Source organism: Ostrinia nubilalis, chromosome 17 (genome assembly GCF_963855985.1).
Source record: "Ostrinia nubilalis chromosome 17, ilOstNubi1.1, whole genome shotgun sequence".
NCBI lineage: Eukaryota > Metazoa > Arthropoda > Insecta > Lepidoptera > Crambidae > Ostrinia > Ostrinia nubilalis.
In genome coordinates, this window is record NC_087104.1 from 5,028,857 (window position 1) to 5,049,293 (window position 20,437).

Consider the following 20,437-nt stretch of genomic DNA (forward strand, 5'->3'; position numbering starts at 1 on the left):
ATCAATGCAAAAGAATTTCTTTTTTATCTATAATACATTTTTGCAGCTATAAAAACTGGTTTGTGTTTTCACTTCTAGAATTAATTTGTGATTCCTCGCGCATTCAACATTAAATACTTTCTGTCTCTTTGTCCAGTGTTTCTTCATAAATATGTATAGCGGAGTTCCGAGAACCTTTGGTGGGTTTTAATGAATGAAGTTATCGAATGACACTGTCTTCAAATTTACAAGTCTTCAAAACCAGTTATTGAAAACTACTATGCAGGTATTTAGGTAAAAAAGTAAAGATGACTTAGTTTCTTCCGCCACTTCTCAGCACCAGCCCATAATTATGTTGTCCCGAAGTGGTGGTATAAGGCAAGCTATATTTGGGACGTATCTAAGCGCCCTGGAAAGGGCCTAAATTCATTTTATTTATTTAGTTTATTCAGAAACTCAACAGCTATATTACATTTTTTTAGAATATTTTTCTTACAATGGTGGCACTTAAGCTAAAAAAGAGTTCCATGACATGCAATAATGTGGGTCCATATTCGGTTGCATAAAAAATATTGTCATAATTTAAGAGTGCATAAAGTTTTTTGGCATACTCATCATTTCGCATAATGTTCATACAGAATAAATCATAAGGCATATTTTTTTTTGCCATAACCACTTTTATTATAATAATATTTTAGTATATCTTTTTTCTGTATTCTTGTTTTTTTAATAACGATTTCTAGGCATAACATTTATTGGCATCTAAACCAATGCCATAAATATTAGCATTCATAATATGCAAAACCATAATTTTAACAAATATGAAATATAAAAATGTTATACATATAAAATATAAGTTAACAAATATAAATAGACAAGCAAGCATGCAAACAAGCATGCAAGCAAGCAGCAAGCATGCAATCAAACAGCAAGCATGCAAGCAAGCTGCAAGGAAGCATGTAAGCATGCATGCAAGCAAGGATGCAAACAAGCAAGCCTGCAAGCAATCAGCAAGCAAGCAGCAAGCAAGCATGCAAGCAAGCAGCAAGGAAACATGCATGCAAGCAAGCAAGCAAGCATGCAAGCAAGCATTAGGATTGCCTTATCTCCGGCGCTGCGGGAAGTGCGGTCCTTCCGCTCTGGCGTAACATATACCCGGCATGCCATGCTCGCTTCCGCAGCTTCGGCTTGCTGGTCGCCTTCGGCGACCAGCCTCAGCCGCTCCAGCTCGCACGGCTGCCGGATATATGTTACAGCGAGCGAGGACCGCACTCCCTCCGCGCCTCCGGCTTTTAAATTACACTCTAGTATAGGGCAGACTAGTACCACGTGGAAGAGACCACGGCCAGTCGGGATCAACATAATTTCAGACCAGGCTAGCTTAATGTTGTAAAAGAAATGTGGACTGTAAAATATGTGCGTTATAATAGATAAGAGGGATTCGAGATCAAACAGAATGTATTTTCACGAGCTTAAGTTTTCTAAGAGACAGGTCAAAAATTAAGAACAAAAATGACAATGATACAGAGAATTTAGTTTTTGCAAATCTATAGGCCGAAAAAGTATAAAGGTGGAAGGAGGATCGTTCGCAACATCACAAATACATAATTATTTACTCTTCAATGTTGGTTGCTCTTATAGACAATATTTATGACTTTAAATGTTATAAATAATTAAAATATGTTTATAGTATTTTATTAAAAACTAACTTTATGTATATAAAAATTATGTTCTTTACATTTATGATTATTTAAATTATGGTATTGAAAATTAGAGAAAATTATTATTATGCCTAAGAAACCATTATGCATTTAGAAAACTATGCATATCAAAGTTTATGCGAAAAAACTTTATGCAAATACTGTTATGCCAAACTAAATTATGATGAAAAATGTTATGCGTCTGAAAGGGCACCCCAATAATGTTCGTACATTATAATATCTATTGTTATTTATTCATTTATACATATCTTTCTTTTTATATACCTTATACTTACGCAGGGTGAAACCGAAAGGCACCGCCAAGCTTTAGGAGCGACTAAGGATTAGTAACTTAAATTTATTTTAATTTAATTTATAGATGTTATTTTAAAACTCGGCAACGCCCTGAAATCCCACCCCGCGCGTTGAAATATTTTTATTGTAATTATTATTTATATTTATTTAAACTAGGTATAGTTACTAAAGCAAAAAAAAGCCCTCATCAAGAAACTGAGGGTTAGTTGAAATTTCGTAAATACTCAATTGACCTAAATGTTCAATATGTGATTCTGCAATTGTTTCTTCAATGCACTTTTACTCACGTTAAGAATATCTACGTCTTTATATTTAACATTATAGGTTTTAACATTATACTGAATAAAAGCTGTGATTTTGACATATTTTGAGATAACAATATTTAGCTGTTAATAAACGATTGACATTATACCGTCTCTCTAAAATATTTTCAATTTCTCTTGCCAGTGAGAAATAAGAATACAATTACCTTTCATTGATAAATCTCTCATTGACCAAGTGCCTACAATAAGCCCCATTGTTCTATTACGTAGTTAGTTGTATATCACGAACGACACAGTTTTAGATCTGTGGCCATCACTGCCCTTGAACTGTTAACAGAACAATTAAAACAGTAGCGTGCCATCTCTAAGGTTATTCAATAATTGTCTCGATTCACCAGAATCCATGTTTATTAAGGCTCCCATTTACTGTTCTGCTGCATTTTTCATCCAGCACTTTCAACAGACAGTACAATGAATCGGTTGACACAGGTAGTTATTTAATTTGTAAAAGTATTTTTAAGGTGCAAGTTCAAAAATGAAGTGCAGTGATTTTTTGTCTACAGATATGTGTATTGTTTGTGGCGATCCTATGCTACGAGCCAGCGCTCTCCTCACCATTATTCGAAAGTATAAATATAGAGCGAAAAATCAATGTTGAGCTCAAACCTATGAAATTCGGACCGATAACATTTATCAAAGAGAAATGGGGACCTTTCGGGAAGTTATTCAAGAAACATACAATCGAGAGGAGAGATCTAGATGCAATGAACACCATAGATAGTAAGATTGAGGGGCCGATTTTTGAGGAGCGTTTTATACCGGTGGTAGAGAAAGAGGAGCCAATAATGGGTCCGGTGCCTGCGTATCGCCCGCCAGTCCAAGCTGTAGTTGCTGAGAGCGAACCAGCGCTCGTCAGTAAGCTGAACACGGATATTTCAGCTGCCATGGGAGCGAATACCTTTTTCACCCCAGCCAAAGCTCCAGAGAACAACAAGGAACTGGTAGCTCGACCGCCGATCCTAGTTGTGGTTACTGAGAGCGCACCAGCGCCCGTCAGTAAGCTGAACACGGATATATCAGCTGCGATACCAGCGAATTCCTTTTTCACTCCAGCCAAAGCACCAGAGAACAACAAGGAACTGGAAGCTCTAGGAGCGGTCCCAATAGCCGGGTCTGCACCGATTGAAGGTCCCTTAATAATACCTGTAACTCCAGAAGCCGTCACCCCACTGGTAATTCCTCCTTCCCCACCCCCACCTCCTGTGCCTGGTGTGGGCATTGTAGAAACACCCCCTACTTCTAGATTTGGAGCTTTTGCCCGCTTCTTCGGAGAGATACTCTCCGAAATTGTCAACCGTCTTATAGCGAGAGCTCGGTTGTCTTTCGGTCAGTTTGCGAGCCCGCCTGCAACTCAATAGGTGAACCGTTATTTATTTGCAAAGTCAAACGATTTTATACTTTTTTTAAATATGTTTAGTAAGATAGTTTTTTTTTATTTAGCTTTTGTAATTTATGGACTGATTTTATAACAGTCAGTTAACTATAGCTCTTATTTTTTACACCAAAACTATCAATGTCTACTTATTTTATTTGCAGATATATTTTTATCTGTATCAGTAAAATTATAGCGTATGAAATAAAACTAAATATTTTTGTAATAAAACTTATATTAGTAACAAAATATCTCACAGCTCAAGTACCTAGCTTAGCAATCCCATTCGTCGGTAATATTAATCAGGTTAACGGCGGCCAAAACCACCTTGTCCAAATCCCCCTGGGCCACCTCCAAAGCCCCCTTGTTGTCCAAAACCTCCTTGGCCACCTCCGAAGCCCCCTTGGCCACCTCCGAAGCCCCCTTGGCCACCTCCGAACCCTCCTTGTCCAAAGCCCCTTTGGCCACGTCCGAAGCCCCCTTGGCCACGTCCGAAGCCCCCTTGGCCACCTCCGAAGCCCCCTTGTTGTCCAAAGCCTCCTTGGCCACCTCCGAAGCCTCCTTGGCCGCCTCCAAAGCCTCCTTGGCCACCCCCGAAGCCTCCTGGGCCACCTCCGAAGCCACCTTGGCCACCGAAGCCGCCACGTTGAGCTAAGGCCACGGCCACCAACAAAGCCACGATGAACGTAATTTGAAGAAACTGGAAATAAACAATAGTTGTTATAAATGGAAAGTCGTCATTCTGTAGTTATTTTTTTATTACTTTTTTAGAATTGGATTCATAATTCCAATCAGTTTTAATTACCTACTCGTATGTTTAAAGTGTGTGTTTAATAGCTGTTCCCAAAATCGAAAGTGCTTCCGAAACTTTTCATAAGTATGTAGGTAGTTGTATTTCGTAAATGTTGTTTACTCAAATAAGTAAGTACGACTTTGCAAATAAAATAATCTTACATTATCTTACTGAATTTGATTAGGTACATATTTTTTAATGGAAATAATACAAGTGACCTTTTTATGTATCATTACAGCAACGATTCGGATACTTTTCTAAATTATGTATTTAAAACACGAATTAAAAGGTCACTGAACTAATGTAGGTATTATCCTAATTTATTATTCAAATCCTAGTAATTAACAAGTCTGTTTGTGGTTTTCCATTAAAGTGTTAATGAGGATGTTTTGTAAAATATTGCTTTTTTATCTAGTAGACAATAATACCTAGATATTATTAAAAACAGAGTCACAAGAGTTACCTTATTATTCTAAATATATTTTTTACAATAATTAAATCGTCTTTTTATTAATCAAAACCTGTTAGTTCCCAAATTGGTAGTTATTGTTACATTATACTATAATTATGTAGACCGATCTTTTGATTACATACTTGTTGTTTTACTGCTTTGGTTTTTTTCAAGTGCGTACATAATATGATTCCTTAAGAGTAGGCGCACACCGTTGATTTTTAGTTGGCCGATAGTTGTGCCCGATTTCAAATTGTATGAAGAATCGGCCAAATCGAATCGGCGTAGTGTGCGCACTCCCATACATGACCATACTGATCAACAGCCCGACTAAACTATCGGCCGACGAAAAATCAACGGTGTGCGCATACTCTAACTCGTGTAACCATGAACCCATCTTTACGGTCGAGTGGACTATAAAGTACGTACTTACTATTTTTTTGTCCGACAACTTATCTAATACATAATTAGGTAAGTATAATGTTTTTTCTATTATTTAGAATACTTTTATATGTGCTTTTCTGCATACTTTTCAGCAGTTATAGCAGCAAGTTAATTAGTATAAAGCGTCGCTGGTATATTTTTAAGTAGGTATCATTTTGTTAGTGTTAGTGAAAAACATTTTTTATGGAGTCAATTTCAAAAAAATATTTAAGCTCTTTTCGGTATCTTTTGATATGAATATTGTCAAGAAACTAAGATTATATTTATATTTATTTATTTTCCATATAAATACACACAGTAGGTATATACATTAATATCTTCTGTCAAACAGTGATACAGTTTGTCGGCATTTAGGTACCTAACAGAAACTGCCACAACACGAACGCGATAGGCAACAAAACGCATAACTACAGCGTTGTTGTTTATTTAACAAGGCGTTACATTTCTTCTTTAAAATCCTCTAGCCCAATTTAACTGAACCCGTGGTTTATTGCTATTATTACTTTTTATAGGTTTCTACTTGGCCATGTTTTAATTAAAAAATCCTAAAAAGTATCTTCATCATAAAATGACAAAACATTATTTTGCTGAAACCTCACGGTTTTAGGTGAATGTGAACACAACTTTTTAAATCTTTGTGATTGTTATACTTATTACTGGGGAAGAAAGAATGTTTTCTTTATACTTATGAATAACTTATAATAATTAATAATGCACTTCACTACTTATAACTGAAACGATAAACATTCCCGAACCTATAAAAAAGGTAGAGTATTACTATTCTATATTCTAGCATTATGTTTAGATTCAAAAAAAGCTTATAGATGAAGAATAAACAACACTGCAAGTTCAAAAACATTGTTTGTTGTCCCAAATAAAGAGAAGATAAAAAAAAAAGCCTTGCGTGATTAGTGACTGATTCATGGATTTTTCACCAACTCTACCTCAGGGTGCGTGTAGTTTGTTCAAGGTTAATATATTTATTATCTCTACTGTAGTTATGCTGCATAATATGTTATTCTGTAATCCCTGGTATTCCTAATATAAATAAATGTTTGGGCAATAATTTGTTTTTGTTTTTGTATAAATTAAATTACAAAAATTTACTCAACTTTATCAATTTAGCATTCTATTCTACTTTACCATTTAGTTTATTTACGAGGCTATTATTTTAGTAGCCTTGATATTTATGGTCTTTTTCACGTAGGGTGTGTAAAGTGACATATAGGATATACGCACGTTATAGATAAGAATTAATGTTTTTATTAAAGCACTAAAATAATTCAAAACTTCAATTTATTTATGAAGATAATTACACTTTAATTCAGTTTTATTAAGTAATTTTACCGTGTGTCACCTACCCATCCTATGTGAAACAGGCTCTAGACAAATAATAACACTGAATGACTTTGAATTAGCTTACGTATATCACTTTAATTTTATTTTCAAAACCGCAGGTACTTACCTAATTACTGTATTTTAGTTAGTAAAAATGTAATACTCACTTTAGCCATTTTGATTGTGATTGAAATCCAACTGTGACCACACTGGACTACGCCTGCGATAGCATCGGCTTAAATATATGTTAGTAAGTTTGGGGAATGCTGTATACATATACGTATTTCCAGTTCCATGAAATCATACACAGACAACGATGCCCAAAGTTTACATGCTTTTGTACTTAGGTGTGCAGGTTTACATGGTTGTAACTAGTTATTTTTTGCTGTTTTGACTAAAAAGGATACCTAACCTGTGAAACGGAGCTGAACTGAAATGATGGCATGGTAACTGAAATTTTTGAAAATTGCAAGAGTACCTACTAAATACTGCTTTTGGAACGCTTTGTACGTTAAAACTTTGAGTTTTTTGTTGTGTTTGTTATTGTCAGGAGAAGTTCCTTATGTGATAAAATTTAAGAAAGTTGTACGGAAAATAATAGAAATTAAGAAAAATTAACAGACATAATTAACCTACTTTTCTTATGACAGGGCAAATGTCTGTCGGGACAACTATCACTACATATTATAAAATAAAGTCGCTTTCCTGTCTGTCTGTCCCTGTGTATGCTTAGATCTTTAAAACTACGCAACGGATTTCGATGCGGTTTTTTAGGGTTCCGCAGTCCTGACCCTTATAGTTTCGATATGTCTGTCTGTCTGTCCGAGGTTTTGCTTGAAAACTTTTGGCACTAGGGAGCTGTAATTTTGTGGAAGTATGTGTATTAATCACGCCGACAAAAGGGTAAAATAAAATCGCCCCCCCCCCTCTAAAAACTAAACTGTTGGTTTGAAAAATCTGGAAAAACTCGTAATAATACTGCTTTTCATGAACTTTCAAGGAAAACTATAACATTGAAGATACATTTAGTACAAGTTAGTTTAAGAGTAATCGTCATTTGACTCATGTATTATAGAATTTCTTAACCAGTAAAAATTCCTCAGAAGAAAATATTTAAAGTGACTTTAGATGAAGTAATTGCTTGCTTCTGAAATATACTGTGGTAACGCGGACAACTACGGAACCCTACACTGCGCGTGGCACGACACGCACTTGGCCAATTTTTAATAGAGTGATTCAAGATGAAGGTTTTTAAGTATACCTAATACATTGTAAGTACCTGTGCGAAGCAGGGGCGGGTCGCTATTTAAATAATAAAAACATCTTCATACTTTGAGAGCCGCAGTCTATCAGTTGGTCTACGCAAATATGGATTCCTGATTAACACAACTATGTGATTTTTATTATTAGTTCACAATAGTTCGGAAAATCGCGATGGTCACTCGCGTATGATACGAATAATTCAAGGTATTCTCTAATATGAGGAAAATCTATTGTTGTTGAACCCAGTGAGTTACCTATATCTACCAAAAAAAGATTCTAATGCCCGTTTTCACCATCAATTCCTAATTTTTAAGAAACCCCTATGAAAACAAAATTCTGTACCATAGGGGTCACTTAAAAATTAGGGATTGATGGTGAAAACAGGCATAAGACAAGCTATCTCTAGATAACTTATTTCAGACAAGTGGTTAAAATCCAGTACTGTGCGTATTGAAATAATAATTAGCTAGACTCTTAGCACAGCTTTTAACTGTGAGTTGACAATGTTGTTTTTTAAACCATTTATTAAGTTTGACTATTGGTTGTTTAACTACGGATAAAAAAGTGACCCTAAGATACTTTTTATGATCTTTCAATCTCGTCCTCCATAGAGTTTAAATGGTAATACCCATGTGACGTCACGTACTTACTATATTTTCAAAATCAAAAGTCAGTGACCGTTGAGATCAATAAATCAGGTAAAAAAGCTTCATAAAAAATGAGACAACTTTTTTGAGACTAGCGTTCTACACTACTGACGATCCCATAATATGATTATGACGAGCTGTCCCGGCGAACATTTTTTTTTATGCATAACAAGGTGTAACATGGCAGGTATTTGACCACAATCGCACCTGATGTTAAGTGGGATGCAGTCTTGGATGGTACATATCTGCCCTGTAAGTACCTATTCACTCTCGCCTTGAAAAAACCCGGATTATAGTCTTCGGGAAAGACAGCAGCAGGCAGCGAATTCCAGTCCCTAGCTGTTCGCATTACAAAAGAGTTATCGAAACGCTTAGTGCGAGCTGGTGGAATGTTAACAATATAGGGATGGTACGCTAACCTGCGTCTGGTTCCCCGATGATGGAAGACCGCCGAATATTAATTTATGAATCGGATCTTGTTTAACTCTATAATATTTGACAATAGCTGGCTTGACGAACTTCGGTAAATGTGTTTAGTTAATTCAGTATTTACCTAAAAACCTGCTTAAATTAATTAAAAATAAATTAACGTGTGACGTCAAGTGCCAAGTTGCGGAAAATGGCCGAGGAAATGCCTAATTAATTTATTAAGCAGATCAAAGATTTTTGACTAACTTTTTTGAAAACATTTTATAGCCTATGTTCAGCAGAATTTTTTTGGATTCTAATGGTAAATTTTTTTTTTAAACCGGTTCAATAATTTCGGAGTGTATTCCCTCGTTTAAAGAAAAATAAAGATATTGCTCTACCTAATATAATATGTATGCAGGACTCAGAGGCACACTGTAAGAATAGTGGCGATCGATGTATCGATCGTATATGACCTGTAGGTCGCAGTAAAATATATAAAAAAATACAATTGAAAAGATAATCTCCTTCTTTTTTGAAGTTGGTTAAAAGTAAAAGACAAACACATTAGGGTAAAATTCTAAATTAAAAAAAAATATTTTAAGTAATGACAAATTACAATATCCTTAAGTGAATCATTAAGCAATTGTTGAATAGCATCATTAGTGTATGTTACTAATGTATAAAACAACACATTTTTCAGGAAAAACAGTTTAGAAAGTAAGTACGTGACGTACACGCCAAGACAAGTTACTACGAGTTTACCAAATTCACAAACGATCCTTGCTTAAGTGAAGCAGCAACGCTATGTGAAGTCGAACGCACAGCGTTGAATAGACCTCTTTGATTTATTTATTGATTCGTGTGTGTCACTCCGCCACTCAAGTATTGTCTATGAATGGGTTTTTGGAACCCTGTGCGTCCACGCGCACTGTGAGACCTCATAGTAATGGTTGTGAATACGGGTGTTAGTTATTGGCAGTTAAGTAAGGTTTGTATTTTGAATCAATGTTCAAAAGTAATATCATTACAAAACAAATGAAAGGCCACATTAGTTAAAATCAAAGCTTTTTATTTTCGTTAAAATACGTTTTTCATGTTTTATTATAACATCGCAAGCCAAGCCAAGAAGCCAATCAAGTCGTCATCAGTGTGTCATTTTTCAGTGGTAGCTGCCATGTCCACCTCTGCCTCCGCTGGAGCCTCCCTGACTGCCACCGAAACCCCCTTGGCTACCGAAGCCGCCTTGGCCGCCATGACCACCGCTAGAGCCGCCGCCAAGTCCGCCTCCTTGGTTGCTCCCAAAGCCACCTTGGTTGCCCCCAATTCCTCCTTGGCTGCCCCCAATTCCTCCTTGGTTGCCCCCAATTCCTCCTTGGCTGCCCCCAATTCCTCCTTGGTTACCACCTCCTCTCTGGCCACTAAGACCACCCAACCCACCTTGGTTTCTACCACCATAGCTACCGCCAGCAACGGCCACGGCAAACAAAGCCGCCCCAAGGATGAACAGAATCTGAAATATAGAAAAGTTTTCTTAGTGTTAAAGAGGATCGGAAGATACTTGTTTCATCACCTGCTGATAAAGGCCCCGAGAGCCTATCAGAAACCTATCTGTCAGGTAAAATACTATTTTTAATTTTACAGATCTTGAATAAGCATAATTGACAGATGTAAAGTTAACAGTAATCAGAAACCCTTGTTGGTCCTCAGTTTTCTTTAGTGTCAACACTGTATCCGTGTCATTTTGGCCATCTCTGGGAATCTCTGATGGACAGCTATTAATCTAAGCATTTTAGCATTTAAGTATAATAAGTACGAGAATGCAAGGAAAATGAACAGTTCGATGTGTGAATGTGTGAACTACTGGTAATCTGAGCTCACACTTCATTAGGATGTGTGTTAATTTGTCAACGTCAACAAAATGCGGTATGAGACAGTGCATTGTTTGTGCACATGCAATTTTATGTCCCTGTGACCAAAATTCTGTAATATCTAAGTTGGTAAAATCCATGACGTAGGGGAGAGTTCGGTATATTGTACCGCCGGGTAAATTGTACCACCCTCATATTTCGTAAAGTATTTATTGAATGTCTGTGATTGCAACACTCAGCGCTACACAACTAAATTCAATTAATATTGGCCATGTGGTTTTTGCCGTGACAACGAACACGTGTGTTTTATTTTGAAAAGTGTTTTTTCATTGTTTTCAAGTAACTTTTGACAATGCATGTTTAGTTTGTAATTTTGTTAAATTTAATCACAGGGTGTTTCTAATATATTATTTAGAAGCGTAAATTAGTGTGAATTACAATTATTTTAAACATTTTTCGGTATTTATAAGCTAAATTTTTTACCGATTTTTTAAAAGCACTATCACCTAGTCGGCTAAATTGTACCACATCAAGTTGTATGGAACTTTACCAAAGGATTTTGGAATTTTTTTTTAGTCAATTATATTTTGAAGTTATAATAGCGTAGTTATGTTTGACTAACAATAAATGAAAGCAAAAGACTGGCAAAGTAGATGAGGTACAAGTGTGCGTTACGATAATTGGAATTACAAAACTTTTACTCAAAATCATGATAACGTGTAAAACAATATCGATTGTCTATGTTATTAACTACTGTTCCTTTTTGTTACCTAATTTGTTAAGAATGTATCGTATAATATTTTGCCATAGTTTTTTTTATAGGCTTGAAATTTATTGAAATCCAATTTAGTAACCCTGTGGTACAAATTATCGAACCGGTTGGCTAAATTGGACCGATGCTCTGAACTCTTATTTTCTTGATTTAATTTTGTGCTAAATATACAACAATAGGCTAGTTGCCACTATTTTTATTATTTGATAAAACGGTTCATTACGATTATATTACACCATAAAAAAAATATGAATTTTTTTTGAAGTACATAACCTAATATATTTTAAATTTTAAATTATATTTTATCTATACAGCCATAAACGCCGTCCGCCATGATGGTCTATTAATTATCTGTGCCGTGACGTCACTATTCTTGTAAACAATACGCGTGAATAACATAACCTTTTTATCGGAATTTAAAACCATGGCTTCGAAAGGATTACATGATAAATATAGTAATTACCACTATTGTATCGTGCGGGAATGTCAGAATACATCAATAAAGAACCTAGAGAAGTTGTGGATTAAAGTACCCAGTGATGAGAATATGCGGAACTCCTGGTTACAACTAGCTAAAAGAAATCCCGTAACTCTGTCCAGTTGAACTGCAGTGTATTTCTGTGAAGATCACTTTAATGTACGTACAATAAACTAACAGCAGATTATTTTTTCAATTTTCACTTTAAACGTTCAGGTGAGGTTATAAAATATACTAGCTAAGTCAGTCAATTTTAATTGCATGTTGATCATCATTTAAATGATTTATTCATGTAATTTGTTCGTTTCAGAATTGCCTAAGGAGGATGCTGTACCATTCTTCTGTTGAGGATAAGATTTGTGACAAAATAATGCAAGCAGAACAATGTAATCCTCACTTCAGAGATAAGGCAGTGCAAGCTGAGCCAGAACATGCATCATGCCAAGTAGTTTCAAATTATGATCACAAGGTCACTCAAGTATCAATAATGAAACACTATAGAAGTAAGAAGGTGCAATTTAGTGCAACTCTGAAAGATGTCATATCTTCACCAATAAAGTCTACGTCCCACCAATCAACTACAACATCTCCCAAGAAATCTACATTTAGAAGTAAATTGTCAACAAGAAGATTAGTTTTTTCAAGTGAGGAAAAATATGACAGTGATTATCATACACACCTTCTTCAGGATAGCAAATTTACAAGACTCTCATTCAATAAATTAAATGATACATACATTAAGTATTTTATTTTTATATCAGTCTATTGTACAAAATAGCTTTGTTTTATGGGTTATACTCGTATATTCATAAATTATTAAAGGGGTAAGTATTCAAAAATTAGTCTCCCCACTACGTTGTAAGAGGAACTGCTGTGCAAAATTTCAAGTTTCTTACCCTTTTATACATAAGGCAAGAGGTTATATGTTTGATAGCATTGATATTATGTCAGTCAGTCAGGTAGCTTCTTCTTACTACTGGTTTTCCCATGATTTAAGTTTATTCATCTCATACTCTCTGTTTATTCAGATACAAACATCTTTCTTTATAATAATTTACACTATTAGGTAAACATTAGATATGGAAACAGATTGATAGAAAAGAAAAAAAAATTGTTAATATCTTACTATTCAGAGCTTAGGCAATGTGAATTAAATGTGTTTTTGAACAGAACAAGTTAATGAGTATTTTTGTCTTAATACTAGACTTACAAATGGGTAAAAATAATAAAGCTAATACTAAGAGTTAAATGATTTATTATTGAGTTACACTTTCAAATAGTTTAGGACAAATCGTCTTTTGGCCTTGTTTCATTGCAGCCGTCAACACAGACCTTGCACCAAAAATCTTTGCAACCAAAGAACCATCATGCGTTCTGCACCGACTAACTTTTTACCTCTTCATAATCTCCAACATGCTTGATAAACTGACATGATTTAATTTTTCGGTTTTTGCATTCAATTACAAATTCCTCCATAACACTGGTATCTGGTTCCGGAACCTGATGTTTTGTGCTGCCGACTTTTGAACGATTGGATTTTTTTCAGTAGCATTCTACTGATGTGCAAGATGTCTCTTCACTGCGACGATGCAACTACATTAAAAATGCAACAGCATGTTTGCAGCCCCCTGCTGCAGCTGGACAATCTTGACAAACAACATAATCTCTTCTTCTTCATCAATGACTGCTGAAACTGATACTGCTTAGAGTGCACCTTATGTTCAGGACACATTTTACATTTCACATTGTAGATTTTACTTTCCCTTTTAAGTTGAACATAACCAATTGCATCATCACCATAATATGATTCTCCTGCAGACCTGAAAAATAATATAATAGTTTAGCAATAAGTAGTTGGTCAGAGGTTAGAATACACTTATTAGTACTTATTTCCTTATTTTCAGTTAATGATGTGGTCTAAATTAAAAAAAAAGGTTGTAAATGAACTGTACTTACTTAGTTAACTTAACATTCCTTAGCTTAGCTGAGCAGAAATCTGGATTTAAAGCAAACAATTTTGCAACCATCAATGTGTCGATTTTGAGCAGATTTGTGCTTTCTGCTTTCACAAACTCAGGATCCATGATAATTTTCAATAAATGCGAACTGTACAATATATTTTTTATGTGAAAACAAGGCGTTTATATGAAAGACCACGAATAACCTGAAACTAGTGTTTGACGTTTTGTTGTTTACAATATTGGTGACGTAGAAACATGGCGGACGGTGTTTTCAGTCAAGAGAAAAAAAAGTAAAAAATTAACGGGTTTCAGTTGAATTTTTACAGCAATCCCTTATTTATATTTATTGAAGTTTATATATTTCGGACCCTTGTACAGAATAATATTTGAATTAAAAGTTATTATGATAAATGGTGACATGAGGCAACTAGCCTATTGTGTTGATTAATACCTATGAAATAGTAAGTTGAATAATTTCTCTTTAATTATATACCATGAACATTAGCAAAAAGAAAAGAAAACTATGTGTAAAATGGGATTGAAAAAAACTGGTCCAAATTACCGGACTCTCCCTTATTCTTTATGCTTACATATGTTCCACTGTTGGGAAATGATGATGCAAACCAGCCTTATTTGTGTTTTTCTCATTTTCACCGATTTGAAAATAAGAAAAAATATAATATCATGTTCATAGATTTTAAAATAAAATGTGCCTTGTATCTTACCTTAGCTGAAGCCATTGTTGAGATGGAATGAGTTACTGCCTGCCATGGCATCTCCCGCAACTTATATACTAGTCAGTTAAGCATATTCCATGTGTACTAGGAACCTGATAATTAATTCTATTTGTGTATCAATCACTGTGCAATGTTGGTTTAATAATAATCGTTAGCGATTAATATTTTTCGACGCTCGCGCTCTGTTGCAGGGTTGCAACTACTTTATCTGCGGTTGATTTTCAAGGTAGTCTGATATGGCGAAAATAATTGCTATTAATCTGATATGTCTGGTTTAGTACTAGTGTCATTCCAATAATAAGTAGGATAAATATTTATTAAAATAATCATAATTCGACATTAGCTTTTGCCCGCGGATTTGCCCGCGTAAGCATCGCTCAGTCGTAGAAAGAAATTATCGCACACGTCGCGAAAAAAATCTGGGATAAAAACTATCCTATGTCTTCCCTGGCGTTGTGCTTGCATGAACTATTTCCACAACCAAAATTGTATCTACCATTACTAAAACTCACTAAGTTCGCCACGAAATTGTTCAATAGAAAATAGGAAGAGTTTGAAGTTTGATCGACATAACAATAAATATTCAATAGAAATTATTAGTTGCATTATACAGTCAGCATTTCGGTCACTCTCCGGATCTGGATTATTTTGTTGATTACCCCGACCTTTTTTATTTTTTAATTTAGAGTAAGTTTAGGTAAAACATTTCAAAATAGACATAATTACGAGCATATTTTTTATATTGGCCCATCTGTAGCAAGCAGGAATAAAAAGTTATGCGACATCAAAATTTTCATGGTCGGGGGTCAGAGTAATCAAAAATAAAACAAAATATTTTATTTTCTAAGGTTTTTTTTAAAGTTATGGTAAAATAAATGTTATTATAACTAGCCATTTGTTATTTTGATGTATAAACGACAATATTGTAAAGTTTCAATAAAATCTGTTAAGTAGTTGTTGCGTAAAAGAGTAAAAAACATACATTTATACATTATACATATAATATTAGTGACTCAATGTCCTATGTCTCCTATATGGGACAGAAGGCGTCCACAACAGTCCTCCATCGCATTCGGTCTTGAGCTTCGTGTTTGATCTCGCTCCAAGTCTTAACAGTGCGCCGCTATGTTTTTTTGGCGCGACCACGTTTGCACTTTCCCTGGGGGTTCCAATCTAGAGCCTGCTTGGGGATGTGATCGGGGTCCCTTCAGAGAGTGTGGCTGATCCAGTTCCACTTGCAGCGTTTATTCTGCTGAAAGATCGGTATTTCGTGGCAGCGTTCCAAAAGTTCGTCGTTTGAAGATTTTGGAGAATTCGGTGAAGACAGCGGCTGAAGAAGATCTGCAGCTGGTACGAGATAACCTTAGTAACCTTCCACGTTTCACGTCCATAGAGCAGAACTGGTTTGACGTTGGATCCGAATATTTTGATCTTACTTGAGTCAATTTCCGTGACTGCCATACGGCTCGAAGTTGTGCGAAGGTAGCTCTGGCCTTGGCAATGCGCGAAGTAATGTCCTCTTCGGTACCTCCAGGCTCTGAAACGATGCTCCCGAGGTAAGTGAAATTGTGGACTCGTTGGACATCCTCTGCACCAACGGTGTGCAATTCCTCACTCCAGATCGCATCTCTTGGGTCTTCCGGTACTGATACCCTTGCTTTACCCTTTTTTCGGCACAATAATTAGAAGCCCCTTATGCCAGTCGTCTGGGAGTTCCTCTTCCATCCAGATGTTTTCGAAGACAGGTGTCAGGACGTTAACGGCGGAGTTTACATCGGCTTACAGCATTTCAGCGGTGATAAGGTCGAGTCCAGGGGTCTTGCCAATTTTGAGGGATAACATTATGTATTCATAGGAGATAGGATTTCATTTTAGTAAAGGGTAATTTTGCTTATTAAACGTTATTTAGTTAATCATTCATTAGTAAAATTACAGTATTATTAATTACTCGGTGACAAAAGTCGGGGTAATCAAGGTCGGGGTAGTCAAAAAATTAAGGTTTATCCTGAGCCCTGCCCAATCTGTAAGTTGAATCTCATATGTTTTAATACACAAAAATGCGGTTACATGGACCATTATTCCTGTACATTCTCAAGAACTTTCCATGTAAAGAAACCTAAAAAAACAGGATAGAGTAAATCAATCGTGCACTGAACCAAGGTCGGGGTAATCATATTCTTATCTCGATAACTCCGAAATCCTGCGACGAGTTGCATTACCGATCACCTCGGCACGCAGGCCACCACTAAAGGTTCACGGGGGAGGATAGAGCTCGTTTCTAAATTGCGTAGCTAGGGACGTAGGCGCACATTAGTGACGTGTCGGGGTAATCACGGTTAACGCCCGGACACAACTTCAAATAGTTATTTTACAAAACCTTTTAGTCATATAGTTATATCGTATTTAATTTATCAATGTTTATTTAATCAGTAATCCATTACATAAGCATTGAAAGCGGTAATAATAACGGATTAATTTATACGAGCAAATTTGTTCTGAAATCGGGAGCGCGGACACGTCGTGGTAATCAATTTTTGACGACTTAAGATTTTTTTTAAATTACTTGATTAACTATTATTAACTATCTCTGTGGTTTAACAACAAGAACCAAAGTTATACTATTAGATAAAAATATTTGTTACTAAAATATTATGATATTCGGGTACTTTTTGGCCCCGGACACGTGATTTTCTTGGCCGGTGGAATGACCCATTTTCCAACTTGTTATTAAAATGAGATTACGTCGATTTACGCACGCAGTCGGTAAATATGCAAGATATGTTATTGTAAGATTGTCACCATGAGAATTTTCCATGCCTGTGCGTAGGGCTTCATAAATTTTCCATTGTATTAATAAAGCTTAATTATTGTAGGTTAACAATTAATAGTAGGAATTAACCTATAGATAAATAAAAAAAAATTAAGGTATTTGATACATTATTTTATTATAATACACAGAGATTATATAAATATTTATTATTTCAAATCGAATATAATGCAAAACTTCAAACAAATAATAACACACTTAAGTGAATAAAGCTTTATGAGCTTAGAAAAAAACTTAAGATGGACAATTAGACATACTGAATATTTTTCAGCTTAAGGAGTGTGAGATTCAGATAAATCCTTGTTATCTTTTCTAATAAAATAGTTGATATTATTATCTGGTGTCCAGTATGGATTCACTGGTGACGGATATAATGGAGAAATTGCATCGTAAGCATACTGTGGAACCGTGTACAGTCCCTGGACGTAAGGCAGAGGAATATAGGGCTTGAATGCATTGCTAAAGTACATCTTATCTTCTTCTGTTTTAGGTTCCTTTTTGGCTGGTCTCAGTCGGTCTCCGTAAGGACTAGAGACTGGCTGCCAATGATACTGGTAATCTTCATCTCCGTTTTCATCGTAATTGGCACTTACTACACTCAGGCTAAAAATAAAGATTACGGCTATATGAGAAATATTTCGTAAAAATGTTATCGACATCTTGTAAATGCATTTACAAAGTTAAAAGAAAACTAAGCAGCAAAAAAAGATTTGCCATTTAAATAACTAAAGATTTGCAATTACCGTTATCTCCACTGAGAAAATTGGTGATATTTATCTTTGTCCTTGTTTTTCCTGCCTTAATTACTTTGGAAAATCCTTTCATTTATGTTCGACAGTAATTGCACTGACTCTACAATGTACTAAGTTACTTAAAATACTATTTCTTATCTCTCGAACTCAATAGGCCTTTGCTAAGAGTTTCATCTACAGTATGGAGAGATAAAGTATGTTTTTGGGAAAAGGTTTTTGTGAACATTTTCTGCGTAGCATGGGCAGTTGGCTTCATTTTAAGTATTTAAGGTCAAATATACAAATTAGGTGCAGACTAACTGTGTGAATATGTAGTTTAGAACTTAATTTTTAGTTACTAAGCTTCTAGACGAAACTCTTTGATTTAGTCACTATCCTTATTACTAACTTTAAAAACCCCAATGGTTTTATTGTGACAATATTCTCTGATCGAAGTCTTGAAGCTCATGTTTTTTCTAAAGGAGTTAATTTTATACGAGTACCTACATGCATCATTTATTTAGGTAAATACCTACTAAATAACAAAAAAAATACTTTTGCTTCAGATTTTTATTGTGACAGTGCTGAAAACAAAACTATTTATATTGAATAAAGGCCAAGGAAATGCAATAAAAAGATGACATTTAATTGATGGTACATATCCTTATTTATGGAAAGCGCAGCGTAGGACGTCCACCAACAAGGTGAACAGACGACCTCATAAAGGTTGCAGGAAGGCGCTGGATGCAGGCCGCTACCAACCGGCCATTATGGACATCATTGGGGGAGGCCTATATTCAGCAGTGGACGTCCTATGGCTGAAATGATGATGATGATCCTCATTTATTATGCTGGGATCAGCTTGGTCGGGTCCCATTTGCTGGGGTCCCACTTCGAGGGGTCCCATTGGTCCCATTTTATGAAAGGCTTTACTTTGTCTATCCAATTGCCTCCGGATTCCGGTTCCTTGGTTGAAGAGGTGTCTGTCTTCGTTGTGGTAGCTTCTTCTTCTTCTTCATCACGCTGTGGATCATCAAATGTGAACGGGATTATATGATCAGATGGCGTGTAAGCTTCTGCAGGGTCAGGTTTAGCCAATAGTACTGGTGGTCTTCTAGATGGAGCATCAATAATGTGGAAATATGATATATCTGAAGGTCCAGGAAGACCGCCATTCACCGGTTTCGGATGAACGGACTGGACCAGGCACCAGAGCATGATTACGGTGACGATTGTCATCTGAAAATTAAACAATAATGACAATCGAATCAAAGATAATAAAAAACCAAATGTATATTAGTATACCACACAAAACAGAAACATAAAAGAAAGGAAACACAAAAAAGATAAACAAAATTATTAGGTATCATATAAAGCGATCTCTTCAACCACATTTTATGCAAAGAAATTGATTTTCATTTCTTTTCTCTCGGACAACAAAGAGAAAACATTCATTAATCGAATCCTATGATTCGATCTAATAAATCAGCATCTATTGTTAATAATTGAAAATAATTAAGAAATTTCGTTCTTCTCCATTTTGTTAAGAAATATGTAAATAAACTACAGATGTTATGTTATTCACCACAACTGTCTTACCTTGACTGCCATTGCGAGTTCTCCATGGATGTTCAAAACAACCATCGAATTTATATGTTGGAATATCGATATATTTATGGCGCTATGATATCTCGAATGCTGAATTTTTCACTAATTAGCAAGTGATAAGACGAAATTACTCGTTCAACTCGCTGCATTCAAGTTAATTTCCTGTCTCTATCGTTTTTCGGAAACATTTACTTTGCCAATAAATAGTTATTGCATTCTATCGTATCATTCAGGTTCCTGAAATTCAATTGCTTAGATGACGATCTCCTCATTGTAAGGTTTTCATGTACCTAAACATCGATTTGAATCGTTGAGTCCAGTGCGAACAGCGTTTGACTGCTATTGCGTATTAAAAAGGCATTATAGTAACATAATAGCAAGTTTTTGTGTTTGTCTGTGTACTGTGTCTTATTTTGTAC

General features: G+C 35.5%; 3 protein-coding genes and 2 long non-coding RNA genes across 5 annotated transcripts; 1 reads left to right on the forward strand and 4 right to left on the reverse strand.

Moving 5' to 3' along the window:
- Window positions 1-3,906: 3,906 nt before the first annotated feature.
- LOC135079668 (probable H/ACA ribonucleoprotein complex subunit 1) lies at window positions 3,907-6,989 on the reverse strand. Its single transcript, XM_063974284.1, has 2 exons — window positions 6,883-6,989; window positions 3,907-4,389 (listed from the first exon to the last, which is right to left on the reverse strand). The coding sequence occupies exons 1-2, from the start codon at window positions 6,889-6,891 to the stop codon at window positions 3,997-3,999; spliced, it is 402 nt and encodes a 133-aa protein (XP_063830354.1). The 5' UTR covers window positions 6,892-6,989; the 3' UTR covers window positions 3,907-3,996.
- A 3,101-nt stretch (window positions 6,990-10,090) lies between these two features.
- On the reverse strand, window positions 10,091-14,946 carry LOC135079670 (uncharacterized). Its single transcript, XM_063974285.1, has 2 exons — window positions 14,841-14,946; window positions 10,091-10,546 (listed from the first exon to the last, which is right to left on the reverse strand). The coding sequence occupies exon 2, from the start codon at window positions 10,489-10,491 to the stop codon at window positions 10,189-10,191; it is 303 nt and encodes a 100-aa protein (XP_063830355.1). The 5' UTR covers window positions 10,492-10,546; window positions 14,841-14,946; the 3' UTR covers window positions 10,091-10,188.
- On the forward strand, window positions 11,860-12,667 carry LOC135079669 (uncharacterized). The gene is made up of 2 exons (XR_010258860.1): window positions 11,860-12,370; window positions 12,465-12,667. It is a non-coding gene; the product is annotated as an uncharacterized LOC135079669 (long non-coding RNA).
- On the reverse strand, window positions 13,393-14,548 carry LOC135079890 (uncharacterized). Its single transcript, XR_010258915.1, has 2 exons — window positions 14,111-14,548; window positions 13,393-13,974 (listed from the first exon to the last, which is right to left on the reverse strand). It is a non-coding gene; the product is annotated as an uncharacterized LOC135079890 (long non-coding RNA).
- Window positions 14,947-19,007: 4,061 nt separating the features above from the next.
- Window positions 19,008-20,072, reverse strand: LOC135079671 (uncharacterized). Its single transcript, XM_063974286.1, has 2 exons — window positions 20,010-20,072; window positions 19,008-19,649 (listed from the first exon to the last, which is right to left on the reverse strand). The coding sequence occupies exons 1-2, from the start codon at window positions 20,052-20,054 to the stop codon at window positions 19,257-19,259; spliced, it is 438 nt and encodes a 145-aa protein (XP_063830356.1). The 5' UTR covers window positions 20,055-20,072; the 3' UTR covers window positions 19,008-19,256.
- Window positions 20,073-20,437: the final 365 nt, after the last annotated feature.

Coding starts and splice junctions, on each gene's coding strand:
- LOC135079671 (XM_063974286.1), bottom strand. CDS start 20,054: ATGGTTGTTTTGAACATCCATGGAGAACTCGCAATGGCAGTCAAG. Junction 19,650..20,009: donor AACTCGCAATGGCAGTCAAG/GTAAGACAGTTG, acceptor TTTAATTTTCAG/ATGACAATCGTCACCGTAAT.
- LOC135079670 (XM_063974285.1), bottom strand. CDS start 10,491: ATGGTGGTAGAAACCAAGGTGGGTTGGGTGGTCTTAGTGGCCAGAGAG.